Source organism: Notolepis coatsorum (genome assembly GCF_963971535.1).
Source record: "Notolepis coatsorum genome assembly, chromosome: 10".
Classification (NCBI taxonomy): domain Eukaryota; kingdom Metazoa; phylum Chordata; class Actinopteri; order Aulopiformes; family Paralepididae; genus Notolepis; species Notolepis coatsorum.
The window spans coordinates 112,981,076-112,998,707 of NC_140174.1; the positions used below are offsets into that span (position 1 = coordinate 112,981,076).

General features: G+C 41.1%; 1 protein-coding gene across 1 annotated transcript in view; it reads left to right on the top strand.

Annotated features, from left to right (window-relative positions):
* LOC311236166 (disintegrin and metalloproteinase domain-containing protein 9-like) overlaps positions 1-17,632 on the top strand; it is a 350,625-nt gene that overhangs the window by 71,985 nt on the left and 261,008 nt on the right. The window contains exons 3-4 of the mRNA XM_084323795.1: positions 1,445-1,503; positions 3,478-3,556. Of these exons, the coding sequence (XP_084179921.1) occupies positions 1,445-1,503; positions 3,478-3,556 (138 nt within the window). The remainder of the gene's footprint in view (positions 1-1,444; positions 1,504-3,477; positions 3,557-17,632) is intronic.

A 17,632-nucleotide genomic window follows, 5' to 3' on the forward strand; every position in this document is an offset into this window, starting at 1 on the left:
CATTTCCGCTTATTTTCAGTATGTGTACATAGGTATATATTTCCTACATGCATAAATATATTCACATTCAGGTTTTTCTATTATGTTAAGCAACTGTCTGACTGCTAGCATGTCAAGTTTGAAAGCTCTTAGAGCTTGTATTATTAATCTACATGAGTTTATATGTCTCAACTCTCATACGGCCAGGCTATATTTGGGTTATTTTTTCCTTTGGGGGTGTATAACAATATATCAATTTAACAAGTTTTGCAGTAAAATATTTTTATACAAGAATCCATTTCATATATGGGAGACCTTAGAGATGAGGAAAAACATTATTGTGTTTTGTTCTACCTCTGGTAGGGGTATCTCAACATTTTGGGGGCATTGTCACTAGGCTAGTGGTTCCAAGGTCAAAGTCAGCAGTAGGCGCCACATACAAACAAAACAAGTACAAGTGTTTTTGGCGCAGGCCTAAATTAATGTGGATGGGCCAATTTTTCCCAGCAAATATTGGCTTCCAGTACACATTAAAATGAAAAGTATATAAATATATGCATTAGACTTGCAATAAAGAACAAGTGTGGATCAAACAAATAAACTTAAGCTTGCAAGCAAACCCTTTTAATGTAAATAATATCTCAAAATATGTAACGTAACACCCAAAACCCTGTTATAACACTACTGTGCCCTACTGTGTATATGCCCCAACCTTGGAGAGAACGTATGCACAGCTGGTGCAGCCCAGTGCTGGACACAAGAGCATCACATAGCCACATGGCTCCACACACAATGACAAGGTCACAGGGACACACACAAGAACACGGGGACACACACACAGGGACACACACACAGGGACACACACACAATGACACAGGGAAACACACAGGGACACGCACAAAAGGACAGGGACCCACACAAGGACACAGGGACACACACACAAGGAGACAGGGACACACACACAAGGACACAGGGACACACACACAAGGACACAGGGACCCACACAAGGACACAGGGACACACACACAAGGAGACAGGGACACACACACAAGGACACAGGGACACACACAAGGACACAGGGACAAGGACACAGAGACACACACACAAGGACACAGAGACACACACACAAGGACACACGGGGACAAGGACACAGGGACACACACAAGGACACAGGGACACACACAAGGACACAGGGACACACAAGGACACAGACACACACACACACAAAGACACAGGGACACACACACAGGTACACTCACACAAGGAGACAGGGACACACACAGTGACACAGACACAAGGACACAGACATGCCACTGGGCAGAGTTGCTAACCGTGAGTGAGTGAGTGAGTGACATTGCTGGTCTACGAGATGCTTTACATCTAAAAACATGAACTGACTCACTGCCTTTTGTCACTTGCTCTCTCTCTGTCTCTCTCCCTCCTCCTCTTCATTCTCTCTCTTTAGGTGTCCTATGTCATCACAGTGAATGGTAAGGAGCATGTCATCCACCTGGAAAAAAATGAGTAAGTTAAATCTTCTTGCTCTCTTTTATGTCCACAGCAACATATCGCTGCTGTCGGGACAAAACCTCATAACTCCATTTTTTTTATTTTTTTTATTATTATATAAATCAACTCCGTAGATCATCCTCCATATGTGTGTGTGGGTTTTACAAAGTTTAAACAATGGGAAAGCATTAAACCGATCATCTGTCTAAACCTCCTAACTCTATTCACCCTCAAATCTGTGTTCGTTTTTTTCATCTGCTGAAAAGTTGGGTTTTTGGAGTTATGAGGTTTTGTCCCGACAGCAGCGATATGCATATTGCATAATAAAAAAAATTAGGTTAATATTAGTGATGGCCGTATTGAGTAATTGATTACTGGAGTATTCACAGTTTCAATTGAACTCAAGTGGTTTTTTAGGGAACCTTTGGTTACTTTTTGGTTATTTATCTATTTTTGCCACTGAAACCGAAATCTCACTCTGAAATCTTTCTCTGAAATCCTGCTCTTGAGTTGTTGCAGGAAGACAACAGTGGACGCCTGAGAGAGTTGGAGAGAAAAACTAGCTAAAACAAATAAACAGCTAGCTAAAACCGATTAAAAAAAACAGCTAGCTAAAACAGATAAAAACAGCTAGCTAAAACAGATAAAAACACCTAGCTAAACAGATGGAAACAGCTAGCTAAAAACTGATAGAAGCGGCTAGCTAAAAACTGATAGAAACGGCTAGCTAAAACAGATAGAAACAGCTAGCTAAAAACAAGATAGAAACAGCTAGCTAAAACAGATAGAAACAGCTAGCTAAAACAGACCAAAACAGCTAGCTAAAAACAGATAAAAACAGCTAGCTAAAACAGACAAAAACAGCTAGCTAAAACAGATTAAAAACAGCTAGCTAAAACAGACAAAAACAGCTAGCTAAAACAGACCGAAACAGCTAGCTAAAACAGACCGAAACAGCTAGCTAAAACGGATAGAAACAGCTAGCTAAAACAGATTAAAAACAGCTAGCTAAAACAGATTAAAAACAGCTAGCTAAAACAGATAGAAACAGCTAGCTAAAACAGATAGAAACAGCTAGCTAAAACAGACCGAAACAGCTAGCTAGAACAGATAGAAACAGCTAGCTAAAACAGACCGAAACAGCTAGCTAAAACAGACCGAAACAGCTAGCTAAAACAGATAAAAACAGCTAGCTAAAACAGTCAAAAACAGCTAGCTAAAACAGATAAAAACACCTAGCTAAAACAGTCAAAAACAGCTAGCTAAAACAGATAAAAACAGCTAGCTAAAACAGATAAAAACAGCTAGCTAAAACAGATAAAAACACCTAGCTAAAACAGGCTAAAACAGACCGAAACAGCTAGCTAAAACAGATAAAAACAGCTAGCTAAAACAGTCAAAAACAGCTAGCTAAAACAGATAAAAACACCTAGCTAAAACAGGCTAAAACAGACCGAAACAGCTAGCTAAAACAGATAGAAACAGTTAGCTAAAACAGATAGAAACAGCTAGCTAAAACAGATAGAAACAGCTAGCTAAAACAGATAAAAACAGCTAGCTAAAACAGATAGAAACAGCTAGCTAAAACATATAGAAACAGCTAGCTAAAACAGATAGAAACAGCTAGCTAAAACAGATAGAAACAGCTAGCTAAAAACAGATGGAAACAGCTAGCTAAAACAGATAAAAACAGCTAGCTAAAAACAGATAGAAACAGCTAGCTAAAACAGATAAAAAAAAAAACAGCGGTTCATGTTTGTGCATTTCCAATGTGTGAGTGAACGAGTGAATGTGAGGCACAAGGTTGGATGAAAGCACTATATAAATGCAGTCCTGTTACCAATAGTTACAGGCAGCCATGATGGAAGAAAGAGAACTAGTCCTCTATTGAACTGTGGTTTTATTTACGCTTTGAAATGAAGTCGTAGTGTCTGAAGATCAAGTCACACAGTTTATTTTCATTACTGTGTTAATGTTATTGTTTTCCAGAATGCTGCTTCCTGAAGACTTCACCATCTACTCCTACGACAACAACGGATCACTGGTTACTACCACACCAGACATGCAGGTAGACACACACACACACACACACACACACACACACACACACACACACACACACACACACACACACACACACACAGCATGCAGGTTGGACTCTCTCTCACACTCATTATTCCTCTTTCACGCACGCACACACAGTTCTCTTCAGACTCAGATGCTGTGTCCCAGTCTGACATGTTCATTTACTACCTTCAGCACATAACACAGAAGAACAGCTCTCTCTCTCGCGCGCTCTCTCGCTCTCTCTCCCTCCCTCTCTCCTCTCTGTCTCTTAACACTAGAGTGTAGTGGTTAACACTGTCGCCTCACAGCAAGAATGTCCAGGGTTCGATTCCCGCTTGGGGACCAGGTACCCAGGTGGGGTATCTCCCAGGCCTTTCTGTGTGGAGTTTGCATGTTCTCCCCATGCTCGATAAGAGAAGCACAATGGAAAAACATGCACAACAGATCGCTAACGCTGTCGCGTCCCTGACGAAGACGGACAGGAGGGACGACGGGATGGGTCAAGTGCAGAGACTAAATCGCATCGGCGACCCAACTAATTGCATGTGTGTGTGCCGCCCATCGCATGTGTGTCTGCCTGCATGCCGAATAAAGACTTCTCCAAAAGTCCGGTTATTATTATTAGACAAACATATGATATGATATAGGACATGACATGTTCTATGTTCCATCTACAACTCTTCCAAAATGTATGTGCTTAATATTTCTGGTCGAAAAAGGGGGGTAACCACTGCGCTCAGACAGGTGCGTAGTCCAACATTAATTATGCAAAAAAGGGAGGTAGGGACCGCACTCGGAATATCGTTGTTTTTTATTTTACAAGTTGTTTAAATGGCACAAAACGTTTTCAGCCATCCGGCCTTCATCAGTGTGCAAATGACAAATGTGACAAACATAACTTAAGTAGGCTGTACTTGACACCAGGTGGGAACAATCGGCAATCGGTTAACAGTTAACAGGCTAGGTTGACGTCATGATTGGTAGCAGGGCTAGATTGACAAGTAGATATCACAATATCACATAAATGTGTATGATGGTAATATATGAAAACAACAAATTGATACATATTACAATATTTACAGACCTGTATGGAATAAAAATGTCAATACAATATACAATATATAATTTACAACTCTGTATGGAACAAAAAACACAGTACATTGGGGGTATCAGTGTACTAGTTTTTTGTTTATACAGTAGATAGCTTATGATAGCTAGAGGAATGGAGTCAAATTGAACTCTTCATTCATCCCAACTGGATACATAGATTTGAGCCGATGAATCATACACATTTCCGTTGCAAAAGCAGTTGTTCATGGTTCCCACCTCTTCTGTATTTTATTTTTTTATAATTTTTTAAACAAACATATAAACAAACATGACAACACACGATAAGATATACAAGCATTAATTGTCAGGGCACATCCAATGAGATCACCTTTTAGTTAGTTGTCTTATATAAGATATACCCATAATACCTGTTATCTAAAAAAAAAACTACACAATTATGCTCAGCTCGAACCCCCCCCTCCCGGACCCCACCTTGAGAAGTACCTCCACTATCCCTCGCACCTAACCAGACACTACCATTATAAGCTAGCTTTTATTCTCTCCACCACTTCTAACCACATTGACATTTTGGATTCATTGAGACCCAGAATTCTTGCTGTAGATATTTCATGGTAAATTACATCGAGATATGTAAGAAACCAAACTTTACGGCAAATTTTTTCCGGTTGAAACCAGCGTGATGCGATCAGCTTTTTGGCTACTGTGATACCCGATAAAACCAATCTCTTTAGCTGTGGATTCACTGCAAACTCAAAAACATCATTCAACAGCAATACCGAGGGGTGTACAGGTATATTCCAAGATACGAGTTTTGATATTTGTTGGGTCACATCTTTCCAGAATGCCTTAACTGGTGAGCAGTCCCAATACATGTGCATAAATGTCCCTTCGTCCCCATTTGTACATTGGGTGCATTTGGAATCTTGTTTGAGCCCCATTCGGCACAGTCTTATAGGAGTCAAGTATGTCCTGTGAATATAGTTAAGATTGATTTGTTGATGATCCGGGTTCCTTGATGTAAGTCGGACATTTGCCCAGGCTCCTTGCCAATCAAAGTCATTTTCCAGGTCTGGTATATCCCTCCTCCAGACAGAGTCAAGTTGGAGGGTTTCATACGAGGACGTTAGTAATTGATGATAAAATTCTGAAACAAAACCTCTCGATGTCTCTCTTGCGTAGAAGAATTTGTGGTATCTGTGGTGTTCAATTGGTCTGTCTAATGGAACACCGTGAGACTTCAAACATAGCTCTAACTGTTTGTGAAAAAGCCATGTGGACTTGGTGAGATTACATTTTTTGCGTATTTCTTTATCACTACAAAAACCCTGTTTGTTAAAAACATCCCCTAATGAGTGTATGCCTTGCTCTTCCCATATAGGGAATCTTATAGGTCGTTTTCCAATTAAGAGAGCATTGTTATTGAATAAGGTAGTATGATTGTGCCATTTTTGTGGGTTAGGATTTTTTTTTTGTGATTCACGCCATATCCGGATCGCATGAGTAATTATGGGGCCAAATTTTCGTTCACAGTGCTTGATTGGTAGTTTAGTGTATGCTATGTCCTTCAGTCTATGTGGGGCTACTATGTTTTCTTCTATTTTTCTCCAAGATGCTAATGCTTGGGAGTCAAACCATGTTGTCAATGGACTTAATGAGTACGCCTTAAAATATAGGAAAAAATCTGGAAATGCCATGCCACCATCTGCTTTATTTCTCTGTGCGGTGGATCTTTTTATACGTGGTGGTTTGTTATTCCAAATAAATTTGTATGTGGAGGAGTGTAATCTTTTCCAGTAACCCTCTGGAGGGGGTAACGGTAGCATTGAACAGAAGAAGTTGATTTTAGGTAGTACATCCATCTTAACTATTGATATCCGTGCTTGTACTGTGTTTTTAAGTTTTGCCCATCTATCAAGGTCGTCTTTGATTTTGTTTTGGATTTTTGTGTAGTTGTGCTTCACCGTTTGTCTTATGGTAGGGAATATTTCCACTCCCAAGCATCTGAAATGTTTTACCATCGGTATCTGTCCTGGGAGGGTTGTATCTTTTTTTGCAGGGGTGTTAAGTGGAAGGAAAGCCGACTTCGGCCAATTTATCTTAAATCCCGATAAATCACCAAAGTCCTCAATCAACTTGAGCAGATGAGGCAATGTGGTGTTGGGGTTTTTCATGAACAATATTACATCGTCCGCATATAAACAAATTTTTTGTTGTGTGCCCTTGATTACGATAGGTTCTATGGATTGGGATTGTCTTATATATTGTGCTAAAGGCTCTAATGATAGATTGAACAGACCGGGACTAAGAGGACAACCCTGTCTGGCAGAGCGTGATACCGGAAATATTTCAGAGATGATTGTGCCTGTTGTAATCATGGCCGATGGGTCTTTGTATAATACTTTAATCATATTGATGAATCCTTTTCCTAACCCCATCCTTTCTAGCACTGCCCACAGATACGACCATTCCAGCCTGTCAAAGGCCTTCATAGCATCCAGGGACAGCATCGCCTTAGGTATGGTGTCCTCCTTGTCGGCATCGAGTACGTGCAGTATACGTCTTATGTTCTCAGTGATCAGGCGGCCTCCTATGAAGCCAGTTTGGTCCGGGTGAACTAAAGACGTCATATGCTTTTGTAATCTGATGGCTAATACCTTAGAGTACAGTTTGATATCTGTTCCGAGGAGGCTTAAAGGTCTATAACTACCGCACTCGTTGGGGTCTTTGTCTTTTTTAAGGAGGACTGTTATGAGTGCAATATTGTCATTTTTATGGAAGTTCCCCTCCTTGACTGAGTATAAGATCATATTTAGTAATAAGGGGCCAATTATGTCCCAACAAGAAAGGTACATTTCTGATGGGAAACCGTCTCTTCCAGGAGCCTTACCACTTTTCATTGCGGTTATGGCCTTCTTGAGTTCCTCTAGTGTGATCGGTATTTCTAACTGTTTAGCGTCATCCTCTGAAAGTTTAGGGAGAATAATTTGATTAAGAAATGTGTCCATTTTGTTTTGATCGAAGGTCATTTCTGATTTATATAAGTCGGAGTAGAATACTTTGAATGTATCGTTTATTTTTACAGGATCTGTTACAAGTACTTGTTGTGCTCTAATGGTAGTTATATCTGCAAATGTTGCATTAATTCTTAATCGCATGGCTAATAGGTGGCTGGGTTTGGAACCATGGGAGTACTGCTGTTGTCTTGTGCTGCGTATTTGTATTTCCGATTGTTGTCTGTATATGGCATTGATCTCTATTTTTAGTACGTTAACTTGATTTTCTAGTCGAGTTGAGTTGTTGTATTTCAGAGAATTAAATAACGTTGAGTAAAGCGTTTCCAGCTCATCCAGTTTTGTGCTTTGATTCTTGCGCATTTTGGAGGAAAAGCTATCCGTGAAGTCTTTGATCATTCCCTTTACCGACATCCATATTATTCTGGGGTCTTGCACCGAGTTTGCATTCTCCCGTTGGAATACTATAAGAGCTTCTTTGAGTTGTGTAATGAATTCCTTGTTGTTAAGCAGCAACGAGTTAAATCGCCATCTTGGGGCTCGGGAGGATAGTATACCAAATGTACCTTTAAGGAGTAAATAACAGTGATCTGATAGTGCGTTGGGTATCATTTCCACTTCATAATTATCAAATAGTCTCTGTGATGCAAAGACATAATCTATTCTGGATAGTGTATTATGTCTCGCAGATCGACAAGAGTACTTTCGGGTCGTGGGATTAAGTAACCGCCATAAGTCATTTACACCTGTAATCTTTGACCAATCCTTTAATGCCTTCGATGAATTCTTTTGTTCGCTGGAAAAGGCGAGGTAAGATTTGTCCATCCTTGGGTTCCAGATGGCATTAAAATCCGCTCCTATTATAAATGAGTAATCGGGAATGTCTAACATTGCATTAGTTAGTGTAGTGAAGAAATCTTCTTCGTACAAATTTGGGGCGTATACCGCTATCAACGCTATTTTCCTGTTCTTATGTTCAATCTTAGCTATAGTTATCCGACCTTCTACATCAGACCATACTCCCTTTAGTACAATATTCAACTTACGTTTAACGACTATTGCTACACCCCGAGTTCTCGTACCAATAGAGGAGTGACTGATATTATGGTATATGTTGTCCGCTAATTTATCTATGTCTTTCCCTAGAATGTGTGTTTCGCTTAGCAGAGCAATGTCCACATGTTCTTTTTTCATCAGTGTGAGCACGCTTTTGCGTTTGAGTTGGTTATTTATTCCCCCGGTGTTCCATATCATTATATTCAAACTAGCCATAGTCTATACATGTTGCATTGTAATTTTTGGTAATGCTTCTAGAGTGCGAGGCAATAATAGATATACATCCCACTAGTGAGGTCCCGTTGAGAGCCGAGCTTAAAAACCCACATATATACAAATAAAAATCCCCTACCCTTCCCTCCCACCGAGAGTCGTACAGGATTGTGTTCCATGAACACAACCTTTGCGTATGACTCCCTCCCTTGCACCACCGGATATCCCAGAATGATCCAATTATCCTTAACATTCCTATGTATACCATAGGATCTAACACTCTAAATTCTACCATAAGTAGAATGTCGACTGTGGCTTGGCCACTTACCCGTAAAAAATAAATAAATAAAAATTTAAATGAGATAAACTAAAAATAAAGACCAAAAATAAGCTTCAATTGTCATGCCCTAATCACTTACATTTTATATGAACTTGTGTAATTTATAGTAACCCATGAATAATAAGAAGGTATTGAACTGAAGAGAGAGCCTCAATAAATCAGAGAGAGCGGATGAAAAAGAAAAAAAAACAAGTAAAAGGAAGAGAACATTAACTTAGATCTTAAAAGAGCATTGCTATGCTTAAAGATCTAAAGTATAAATTGGAGAAGTAGTGAAATTATTTCCCATTAATAAAAAACAGTTTTTAAATACGTATATGCAGGATTTCCCCTGACCGGGGTGGGCGATGATCGTTGTGTAGAGTGATCTTTCAGCCGGCCGGCTATGATGGCTCTGTGGTTCTGCATCTAGATAGCTGTTGATTATTCCCCCGAGGGGCTTCTGGTAGAGTGAATGACCACGTATTGCTGATATTCCAGAATGCTCCATATATCAAAGAATGCTTCGATGTTCTAGATTATTCCAATATGTCATTTTTACATTGTCTGAATGTTCCAGTATGTTCTGGGGTGTTCCAATCTTGAATCCAATATGTCCGCAATAATATAAACACGTCGGGGAAAGCGTTCAAAAACTCTGAGCACGTAGGTCTCTCTGTCCCAAATCCTCGGTTATTAAAGATTGTACTATATGGTGACCTTGCATAACTGAGATTTAAAAGGCCATTTATACACTATTCTGCGTGTTGTTCAGACAGGAATTTGGCTGCATCTTCAGGCGAGTTGAGGAGAACCCTTGCTCCTTGTTTGTCGACAATGCGAAGTATTGCAGGGTATATTAGTAGGGGTCTGTATTTCCCCAGGTATAGTTGAGACATCACCGTCTTGAACTTGGCACGCAGTTCCACAACTTCACGACAATAATCTTCAAAGCAGTGTATTGGTACCTCCATGTATTTCAGATTGCCTTTCATCCTGCGAGTTTCGCGAATAATCATTTATTTTATACTGACTTGGCGCAGGATAACCAATATCACTCTGGGCTTAGCGTTATTGCCAATGGAGCGGGGTCCCAATCTGAAGCACTGATCCACCTCCGGTATTTTAGGAAGGATCCCTGTTCCCAAGATTTTCTGTAATTCTGTGGCAAACTCTTCAGGGTTTGTACATCTCACTGATTCGTCCAGACCGACAATACGAATATTCAGCTTGCGTTTTTGATATTCCATCTCGAATATTTTGGCTTTCTGTTCTTTATTGATTCGCGTGAGCTCCAACGTTATTTCGCTGAGCTCCGTCTTGATTTCATTGTAGTTCCCCTTCATCTCAGCAGTTAGGTTAACTTTGTTAACCTCTACTTCATTGTAGATGCGAGTGTAATTGATTTCGTGGGCTTCCATTACTTTCTCCAGAGCCTCGGTGCGTTTAATCTGTGCGTCGGCGTCCGCTCTCAGCGCATCAATTTTGCATTCAATAGATTCTTTAATAGCATCTACTTTTTGAGTTATTATCTTCTCCGACAGTTGTGATTGGAGGATCATTTCCTTCATTATTGTCTTCCCCATTTCCTCCATTTTCCGGATGATATGTTCGGTGTCTGCGGAGGTGTTTGATGGGGATGAACTTGAAGCGGCCTCTGTCAAGTCTATATTTCCTGCTGTCCGCTGTACGAATCCTGGGTCCCGCGGCGGGACCTCTTCGACTGGTTTTGGTCTCGCTGTGTCTTTCCTTGTGTTTGGCATCTCGATTCTTTTGGTCAATATAGTTAGTTGATAGTCTCAGTTGATATATGCGTCAAGTTTTAAACGCATTAATGGTTTAAAAATATGTTTTTTAAAACGGAAAAAAAATAACGGGTGAGCAGCTGTGTCACATGCGACCTACTCCATTCTAACGCTAAACCGCTTCTATTAAGAAAAACCATCTCTAGACCTATGCACTTGAGGTCATTAATTTTATGATCCATTTCGTTAAAATGTCGTGCCACAGGGGAATTAATGTCAGTCCGCTTTATATTGCTTCTGTGTTCGTTCAATCTGATTTTTAATTTGCGGGATGTCTGTCCAATATAGTATTTTTTACATGGGCAGAATAATAGATAAATTATGTGTGTGGAATTGCATGTTATTAGCGATCTGATCTTGTAATTCTTCCCGGTGTGCGAGTCGTGAAATGTGTTTGTTTTGATCATGTGGCTGCAAGATGTGCATGATCTACATGGGAAGCTTCCATGAATAAAAGGTTCTGGTTTTGAATACGAGTCCGCTCTGACAAGGCGGTCCTTCAGGTTTGTAGCCCTTTTATGTGTAAAACGTGGAGGGTGTTGGAAGCGATCATTTAACGTTCTATCCGATGATAGAATGTGCCAGTGTTTCATGACTGTGGACTTGATAACGTAACTAAATGGATCATAAGTAAGGACATAATTAATGGTGCCTGGTGTTCTGTTTCTTTCTTTCTTTCGGAATAGTTATTTTCTTTCGATTTGGTTTACAGTGGCCATGGCAGAGTTAAGACACTGCTTTGGGCCCTTTTCATCAAATCGTCCCAACATATTTTCACTTTCGGAGTGGAACTCCTCTTGAGAGCTACAGATACGTTGGTTTTCTGTAGATAGTTGTGGCAATTAGGTTATTCATTTTAGTTAGTTTAACATCTAGGAAGTGAATGGATTCTCGGCTCTTTTCCATACTAAAAGTGATGGATTCTACACAAGAGTTCAAATATGACAAAAAGGATGACAGCTCTATTTCGTTTCCTGACCAGACCATGAAAACATCATCGATAAATCGAACAAAGTATTTGATATGGGGTCCATACAACGCATTGTTGTAAATGAAGTCCTCCTCGAACTTACCCATAAATAAACACGCATAGGCGCATGCGGATGGGGATCCCATAGCAGACCCATATTCCTGTTGGTAATAGGTATTTTCAAACATAAATACATTTCTATTCAATGTAAATTTCATCAGTTCCATGATAAATTCATGTCGGGGCGTTTGGTGTTTCCCTAGGACATGGTTCAAAGCTTCTAGACCAAGGTTGTGGTTAATGTTGGAATATAGCGAAGTAACGTCTAGGGTTACAAGGATATCACTGTCACCAATATTTCTGACTAAATCTAGTTTAGATAGAAAATCAGAGGTATCTTTTATATACGAGGGAAGTTTCCAAACCAGTGGTTGGATGTGGTAGTCTACAAACTTGGAGGCATTCTCTGTGAGTGACCCTCTCCCCGAGATTATAGGTCGGAGTGGAGGGTCGTTTGGGCATTGTCACATTTGTCATTTGCACACTGATGAAGGCCGGATGGCTGAAAACGTTTTGTGCCCTTTAAACAACTTGTAAAATAAAAAACAACGATATTCCGAGTGCGGTCCCTACCTCCCTAATATTTTTGGTCAAAATAATTCAGGATTTGTTGGTTTGAGTGTTGGTGTGAGAGAAAGCAGGAAACTACTTCTAGGTTTGTTTATGGAAGCAGAGGAGATTCTCACAGGACTCTGCAGGACAGGAATCCCCACTCTGTGTGTGTGTGTGTGTGCGTTTGTGTGAGTGAGCACATTGATATTTCCTGTCTGTCTCCTGAACTACTGCTGAAAAATGTTCCCTTTCTCTCTCTTTCTTTCTCCTCCTCTCTTTCTCTTTCTCCCTCTCCCGTTCTCAAGTTTCAAGTTCTGTTTTATTTGTCACATATAAGGTACATGTACATTACAGTGAAATTATTGGTTCTGTAGGAGCCCTCTGTGATTGTGCTTCATACAGTAAAAAAAAAAAAAAAAAAAAAAAGACCAACACGAGACCATACAACAAAAGTAAACTAAAGTACCAAACAAAATGCAAAAATTTGGTAGAGATGTAGTGCAAATCCTTTAGTGATAAATTGATAAAATATGGTGTAGTGTTAAAAAGAAGTTTAAAGTGTCTAAAGTGAATGTTAAGGTGAGTGTTTAAAGTGTGTGTGTGCATGTGGATGTGTGTGCAATGAATGTAGAATGGGTGAGTTAGTGTTGCATAGAGTCATTGAGCATCCTGATGGCCTGGGGATAGAAGCTCCTTTTGAGTCTCTCTGTACGGGCCAGGAGACTCCGGTAGCGCTTGCCTGGGGATAGAAGCTCCTTCTGAGTCTCTCTGCACGGGCCATGAGACTCCGGTAGCGCTTGCCTGACCGCAGCAGTGCAAAGAGGCAGTTGTTTGGGTGGGTCTCTATTTTGCTCTCCCTCTTTCTGTCTTTCTCTCTCTCTCTGTTTCTGTTCTTCCCACCGTCTCTCTAATTTCTTCTGTCTCCTGACCTACTGAATCATGTCCTCTCCCCCTCTATCCCCCCCCCCCCCTCTCTCTCTCTCTCTCTCTCTCTCTCTCTCTCTCTCTCTCTCTCTCTCTCTCTCTCTCTCTCTCTCTCTCTCTCTCGTGTTTTCAAAGTCTGTGTTTGCAATTTGTGGGAAGTATATGCAGGGAACAAAACAAGTACCCGCCAATGGCGTGCAGATTTAAGGGTTGGCGACTAACAATGAGGGGTCAGCCTGCCACCTGGCGTGTAGTTCATATCGATACTCTTATTTTGAAAAAATCCTGTGCGGGTTTCATTTCCGCCCCAAGCGCAGCTCCAGTCATAATATCGATGGCTCTGTCAGCTAGCAACGTTTGGTTCATATGATACTCTTATTTTGAAAAAAATCCGTGGCAACTCGACTAGTCATATCCGCCCAGTCCGTGCTATTGTCTGCGGCGCAGGTCGGTCAAGCAGAGGAGCAGCGCTACACAGCAGTGCGGCTATTTTGCGATCCGAAATAAGTCTGTGGTGTTTTTTACCAAATGGCTGGTAAGTCAAAAAGTTAAGTTTGTTCCCTGAGTATATGTCTCTGATGTCTTGGTATAGTGGGCAGGTTGTTAACTGGTTCCCGGCCAACCACGGACATGTCCGTGTTTCGGATCCAACGGTAGAGGGCCAACCACGGACATGTCTGTGGCAAGGTTGTTTTGGCTTTTATTCCATTTTAATAACTTACTCAATGTCACCAAGCGGCACTGCAGATTTACCCTACTCTTGAAATTCTGAAAAGTGCATTACCGGCCAGATCCTCGTAGGGGTGCTGTCTCGATAATGCAGTGTTCCCTGTGGCAGAACGGTGCCTTATTTTTTTTGACTTTGAATGAAGTTTCCTGTTAGCTGGAATCTATGCTGTAGCCTGTAGCTTGGAATACCTTTTGCAACGCCGAATTCACTATGCAGTAATATATCATCAGCCAATGGACATATCAATCTATCCTTTTGGGGATCCAACCGGCCCACGGTAAGATATTTTTCACGTAAATTACATGCTAATCAGGCCTTGTTATACTCAACCAGGCGATCAGCGAATGTGGCTACTGAGGCTAACGCCGTTATTGGTAATCAATAATCAGAAACGACGTCCCCCGCCCCCCCCCCCCCCTTTCATGCATTCATGGTGGACCATGAATACCGACAATATGCATTTTGAGTTTTAGCTCTAGCTTCTGTAGTGCCGAAACGCTGTTCGATTTAATGTTATTAGCTTAGCGCCCTGTATCTCGCCTTCCAGGAAATATACTAGACCAAATCCCATATAATGCTTATATTCACAAGGCTATAAAATGGGAACGTATTGATGAAAAAAATATTTCTTTAAGCCATTTTCAAGGGACGGTTTATGGTCTCAATTGACAATGAGAATGGACAGATAGAGGGCGGCTAGGTGGTGTAGTGGGCAAGGCACTCACCACCAGTGTGGAGACGCTAGGATTTGCGTGTTCGAATCCAGCTCTCCACATTGTTTTCAGTTTAGCTGGTCGTCCGCAGTAATACACATTGGCCGTATTACGGGGAGGGAAACTGAAGGGTGGGGATCGGGCGTTGTGAACAAGCGACTCCTACAAGTCGGTTGGTGCGCCTGCGCAGTAGAATCAGGAAGTGTCGGGGGCAGCGTGAGCCTCCCACGCGTTACTCCTCGCCACTGAGAGATCGAGCTGCGCAGGTGAAAAGATGCGACTGCTGTTACCTCAAGTACCGGAGGGGACTTGTGCTATGTATGACTTAGTCCACATTGCAGCCGGCTTGTGGGAGGCAAGAAACAGCGTTCGTGACAGGGGAGGGTTGAATTGGATGATACGAAATTGGGATGGGAGAAAATATAGAAGAAATGGGAGAAAAAGTGGATAAAAAAAAAGAGAATGGACAGATAGCAATACTATAAAGTATAGATTTAGCTCTACAAACAGCCTCACGCACAATGCAAGTTTGTTTTGAAATGCTGGCCGTATAGCATGAGATTAGACGGCCCCCAATGGCCGGGAATGTGTTAAGAAGTGTAGCTCGGTTTCCACCTCTTCTTGTGTGCAGTGGGTGCACAGTCTGTCTTCTCTTGGGAGCCAGGTCTGCCTATGGCGGCCTTTCTCCTACGGCGGCCTTTCTCCTATGGCAACCTTTCTCGATGGCTAGGCTGTGCTCGCTGAGTCTGTACCTAGTCAAGGATCTCCTTAGTTTTGGATCAGTCACAGTGCTCAGGTATTCTGCCACTGTGTAATCTCTGTTTAGGGCCAAAAAGCATTCCAATTTGCTCTGGTTTTGGGTTGATTCCCTCCCCCCCCCCTCAATGTACAGTTTTGCTTGTATATACAGTGTGCCCCCCCCCCCCCCCAACCACCTCCAATGTAGATTACCCAGTATGGTTGTCAATATCCCAGTGTACCCAACCCCCCCCCACCCAACCTCCTCCAATGTACAGTTTCTACGTCAAATGTATATACTCCCTTTTCCTGACTCCTTCTGTATCTTAAACAGTACTGTATTTGCAAATCTGGTATGTCATAAATGTATAGATGTAGCAGTACTGACTATCTGTATGTCATGTATGTCATATTATGTCCTGATGAATTGAAAATGGGGGACCCTGATGTAAACAAGACGAAAGTCTTTCTCTGGTCTGCATCCCCTTAACAATTGTGTGTATTGAGCTGTACTGTATTGTACCCATTCTGCAATCTGTTAATACAGTTTTCAATCAATCAATCAATCAATCAATCAATCAATGTGTCAGATAGTTTTCTTTTTGTATTATCATTTGGTTTAGTCCAGTGTGGTTTCTGTCTGGTGGCTCTGCTTGTGTTTGTGAGCAGAGTCCCAGAACCATCTGGCTGAGCGGGCATCTCTCTAGGGCAGGGGTCTCAAACTCGTGGGCCAATTGCGGCCCGCTGGATGATATTTTGTGGCCCCCTACTTGACATCAAAGTAGAAAAAATAAATAAAAATATATTTAATTATTTTTTATTTTTTATTTTTTTTAAGTTGTGGGACTTGTACAGCACTTTGTTCAACTTTGTCAGTGCTGTAAAGTTTAAACCTTTTTAAATCTTAGACAAACTAAACACTTTGCTTTCATGAAATATTGTAAGCTGTCATTTGAGGCTTTATAAAAGCAGCACAATGAACACAAATCTGTCAGTGCCGAGTCCGACCTCATCTTAAATAACAAACAGCATTGCTTGTTGTAGTTAACACTTTCTCTGCCACGCTTATATCCATCAATGTTTGATCACTGCCAGCACTGTCGAAACTGGCCCCTGTAAATGTCTGAACACAACCCCCTCCAATGTACAGTAAATTACCAAGTATGGTCTTGTCAATATTCCAATGTACAGTTTTGCTTGTACAGTTGTACAGTGTCCCCCACCCACCCCTGTTACCCAACCTCCCCCACCAACCAAACCACCTCCAATGTACAGTTTCTACGTCAAATGTATATACTCTCTTTTCTGGACTCTTTTCGTATCACAAACGGTACTGTATTTGCAAATCTGGTATGTCATAAATGTATAGATGTAGCAGTACTGTCTATCTGTATGTCATGATGTTATGATGAATTGAAAATGGGGGACCCTGATGTAAACAAGACGAAAGTCTTTCTCTGGTCTGCATCCCCTTAACAATTGTATGTATTGAGCTGTACTGTACTGTACCCATTCTGCAATCTGTTAATAAAGTTTTCAATCAATCAATCAATCAAAGTCTATGGAGATGTTTACCTTCTTTGCAGGGCTATAACTTTTTAAATTGTATTGCTAAATTGACATTACTATGGCCCATTCAACATCGATTATCTATCGTTCAGGATGTAGGAACGTTTTACTTTTTCATTCACACATTAATACGAAAAGACCGTCTAGAGCAGTGTTTCTCAACTGGTGGGTCGCGACCCAAAAGTGGGTCGCGGGGCCATTTTGAGTGGGTCGCGGATGTGTTTTTTTTTTTTTTTTTTTTTCTTTTTTATAAAATTCTTTTTTTGCACTACCTATCTTTGTGAAAGTGGCTTCTCAGCTCTGGTCCAGCTGAAGACAAAGCAGAGGAACAGATTGGACATTGAGC